Consider the following 3,822-nt stretch of genomic DNA (forward strand, 5'->3'; position numbering starts at 1 on the left):
CCCTGGCCACCACCGCCGCTTGCACACCATCTCCATAGAGACCCCTGTCCTGCAGGAAAGGGCTCAGGCGTCTGCACGCCACATGCACGGGCTGCGCTCGCCCAGAGCCCACCGTACATCCCCGGCGCAGGGCCCGTGCGGGAGGGTGATGAAGCGCGGCGCCCCGCCCGTCCCGGCCCCGCCTGTCCCGGCCCCGACCCTGCACGCCGGCCCACACCAGGGCGCGGCGCCCTACCGCCGGCGCAAGCAGCGGCCCAAGGAGGGTCCGGCGAACCGCGCCCTCGGGCCCCCTCCGGGAGCTGGGCCCGTGGTGGAGAAGGAGCGGGTGAGGGAGCTGCCCGGCGCGGTGCTGTATGACGCCGGCCTGCCACAGCTGGTGCAACGGCACGAACACCACCACCACCATGAGCACCATTATCACTACCACCACGTTTACCAGCCCTGAGGGGAGCGGAGACCACCCGCGGCTGCTACCCGACTGGAACCCGGAATCTCGGCACCTTTAGCTGAGCCAAGACTGACAGAGACAGTGGACCCGGTATTATAGTGGCTGACTCTGTGTGTGTGTGTGTGTGTGTGTGTGTGTGTGTGTGTGTGTGTGTGTGTGTGTGTGTGAAGGGCTATCTCTTGCTTTCTCTTTCTTTTTCCCCCTCCACGTCTTGCTATCTTTTCTATCTTTCTGTATAACGTACAAGTGAAGCTCAGTTCCCTCAAGGGGACACGACTGTTAAATGAAGAACACTGAACTATGAAGGAAAGGGAGATCTTTAGATGATCTCCTGCTTGTGTGTGCATCTGCATGCGTGTGTGTGAGTGTGTGTGTGTGTGAGTGTGAGTGTGTGTGTGTATGTGTGTGTGTGAGTGTGTGTGAGTGTGTGTGTGTGTGAGTGAGTGTGTGTGTGTGTGTGTGTGTGTGTGTGTGTGTGTGTGTGTGTGTGTGTGTGTGTGTGTGTGTGTTGCCTAAGGTGTCTGTGCTGGCACCAGTCCTGTGTTATTACCACTTGATAACCACTTGAAAAGCACTTGTGGTGCGGCTCCCCTCGAGATGCTTAGCCCCGGCAGAAAGATCCTGTCCCCTCCGCGCAGGCCAGGCGTCCAATCAGACGTGTGGAAGACAACTCGAGAGAAAGGAATGCAGAGAGAAGAACGCAAAAGAAACATAATCAGCTGCTACCTCTAGTATTACTATAATTGTTGGTAAAATTTTTATCATTTTAGATGATGTTTTTGGTTTGTTTGTTTTTCTTTCTTTTCTAATATGCCACCAATAATGTTATTTTAAATTGCATACATATTCTTCACAGACTTGTATGTTATAGGTGTAACAAAAAATATACTGTCTGTCAATATTGTAAGCTTTATTAATAATGTGATATTGGTATTCATTCTGTAAAGTCTTCTTCATTAGCCCCAGATTTAAGCATTGAGCATTTTTTTGTTTGTTTGTTTTGTAAAGACCACTAAGTATGAAAGATTTCTAGCACAGTCATGTGTAGTATATAACAATATATATGTGAGCTTTGGATCACGAGGTTGTGAAGTTTTCCTTTAACTATCTAACCTAAACTGAAATAAGGCAGGTGCAGGTGTTGATGCATGTGGGAAGATGTCTTTTTGTGTGTCTGTGTTTGTGCATGTGTGTGTGTCTGCGTGTATGCATGTGTGTGTGTCTGTGTGTGTGTGTGTGTGTGCATCCATGTGTGTGTGTGTGCGCGCACGCGTGTGTGTGCGCGCGCGCGTGTGTGTGTGTGTGTGTGTGTGTCCGGATATGTACCAATGCTTGTGCAGTGTACTGACCCTCCAGGTGTGTGTGGTAGCAGATGATTGTGTATGATTGCTTCTCTCTCACCTCACCTCTCTCTCCTGTTCTTTCACGACCTCAGCTGACCCTGTTCCTCAGTGTGGTCACTGTTAAGCTGTCACTGTTGTAGCAAGCAATCCACCAGAAACAGGACGTTCACTAATAACCCATTCACAGCTATGGTCTAAGGTCTGCAAGAGACACACACACACACACACACACACACACCACTTCAGGGTGGTCTCATTAGGACTAACATGTCGCTGATTGTTTTTGTTACAGACATTTCAGCTTCCTCTTTCTCCCTGTCTCTGTTGCTTTCTCATTCCTGTGCAGCATATCTTTAACCCCTCTTTACAAACATGAGCGAGATTAATGATACTATGTGTGACTGCAATGAGTGTGTGTGTGTGTGTGTGTGTGTGTGTGTGTGTATGTGTACATGTACGTGTGTGTGTGTGTGTGTTCTAATGAAGGAGCTTCTTTAGTGTTTTCTCATGCTGAAAGACCCTTTTGATACTGAGGGGATTCCTCTAGACATTTGGGAAGCAATATATTATTATTATTATTATTATTATTATTATTATTACTATTACTCAATACTGCTACCGTATACTGTACTTCAGAAAACATAATCCTGCACTGAGCACTGTGTATACTTTGAGCTATTTCAGTATTTTACTGGTATTCTGTTTTCTTTGTGTTCAGCAAGTCATGTTTGTTATGCTATTGAGAGTCATTTACCACCTATGTAAATAGTCTAAGGACGGACTGCGAAGGTAATCCCTGTATCTACCGGATGGAATTAGCGCTATTTATGTTTACTCAAAGACCGTTCAGTTAGATTTTTCCCTGCTTAGAATGTGTGCGTGCATCGGTCTGATACTTTCAGTGCACTGAGTGAGTTAAAGTGCTGAACTGACTTAACTTGCACACACTCAGTGAGATCAAGGTGCTTGTTAGTATATGAATAAAGCCCAAAACTAGCTGTCCGTACCACAGGTTTATTAACAAGTTCTCATTCGTAGAGTTTATTTAGATGGATTTGATTAATTGCTTTATTTATTTGATAGCAGATCTGTGCCAAGAGAATTACACTTTCATTAAAGTTTGAAATTCCACACCAGCTGGTGCAGCTTGGAGTGTTTATAAATGGGAGATTAAAGAGATGTGTTTAATTGTGTATCTGTGTTTTCATGTGCATGTTATCCATTCATTCATCATCTACCCATCATCCATCATCCATCCACCCTGTACTGCATGTGTATTTTTTATCACATGAGAATTTGATTTTCATCTTTTTCATCCATGTATTCCAATGGAGACATTTCCATTTGATTGCTTGTGTGTGCGTGTGTGTGTGTGTATGTGTGTGTGTGTGTGTATGTGTGTGTGTGTGTGTGTGTGTGTGTGTGTGAGTGTGTGTGTGTGTGTGTGTGTGTGTGTGTGTGTGTGTGTGTTGTGAGGCAACTCTTTAACGTCTCAAACATTTCCCCAAATCTGTCCCAGCAGCACAGCTGCCCAGTCGTTCTCTGCATGTCCTCACTTTGATATGTATACACACAAACACATGCTTATCTTTCAGAGACAACTACAGAGCCTTGGTGCACGCACACACACACACACACACACACACTCACACACACACACACACACACACACACACACACACACACACACACACACACACACACATTTAAATCCTTCCCTGGCCCTCTCTAGGGTTCTGAGGTAAACTCCTCCATCCAAATATCACACTGCAAACATTCGCTTTGTTCCCAACATGCCGTCTGATTGAACCAGCATCCCCTCCCCTCCCTGCTTCCTGCTCCAGTTTCTTACTAACAACCAGGAGCATGTTAGGATTCGCTGTATTATTGCACTAATACCTACTGTATCACCCTTTTAACCTTGACCTTTTGATCATTTTTAGCTTTAATGTGCTGCTACAGAGCTATTAGCTACAGTAAGCAGTTGACATTAGTGCAGTTGGACAGGTGGACTTAGCGTGGACTACCTGC

General features: G+C 46.1%; 1 protein-coding gene across 1 annotated transcript in view; it reads left to right on the forward strand.

Moving 5' to 3' along the window:
• Nucleotides 1-854, forward strand: part of nkd1 (NKD inhibitor of WNT signaling pathway 1) — a 30,109-nt gene extending 29,255 nt beyond the window's left edge. The window contains exon 10 of the mRNA XM_027022819.2: nucleotides 1-854. This exon is cut by the window's left edge and continues 100 nt beyond it. Within this exon, the coding sequence (XP_026878620.2) occupies nucleotides 1-445 (445 nt within the window). The 3' untranslated portion in view covers nucleotides 446-854.
• Nucleotides 855-3,822: the final 2,968 nt, after the last annotated feature.

The sequence above is a fragment of the Electrophorus electricus genome, chromosome 21 (assembly GCF_013358815.1).
Source record: "Electrophorus electricus isolate fEleEle1 chromosome 21, fEleEle1.pri, whole genome shotgun sequence".
NCBI classification, from domain to species: Eukaryota; Metazoa; Chordata; class Actinopteri; order Gymnotiformes; family Gymnotidae; genus Electrophorus; species Electrophorus electricus.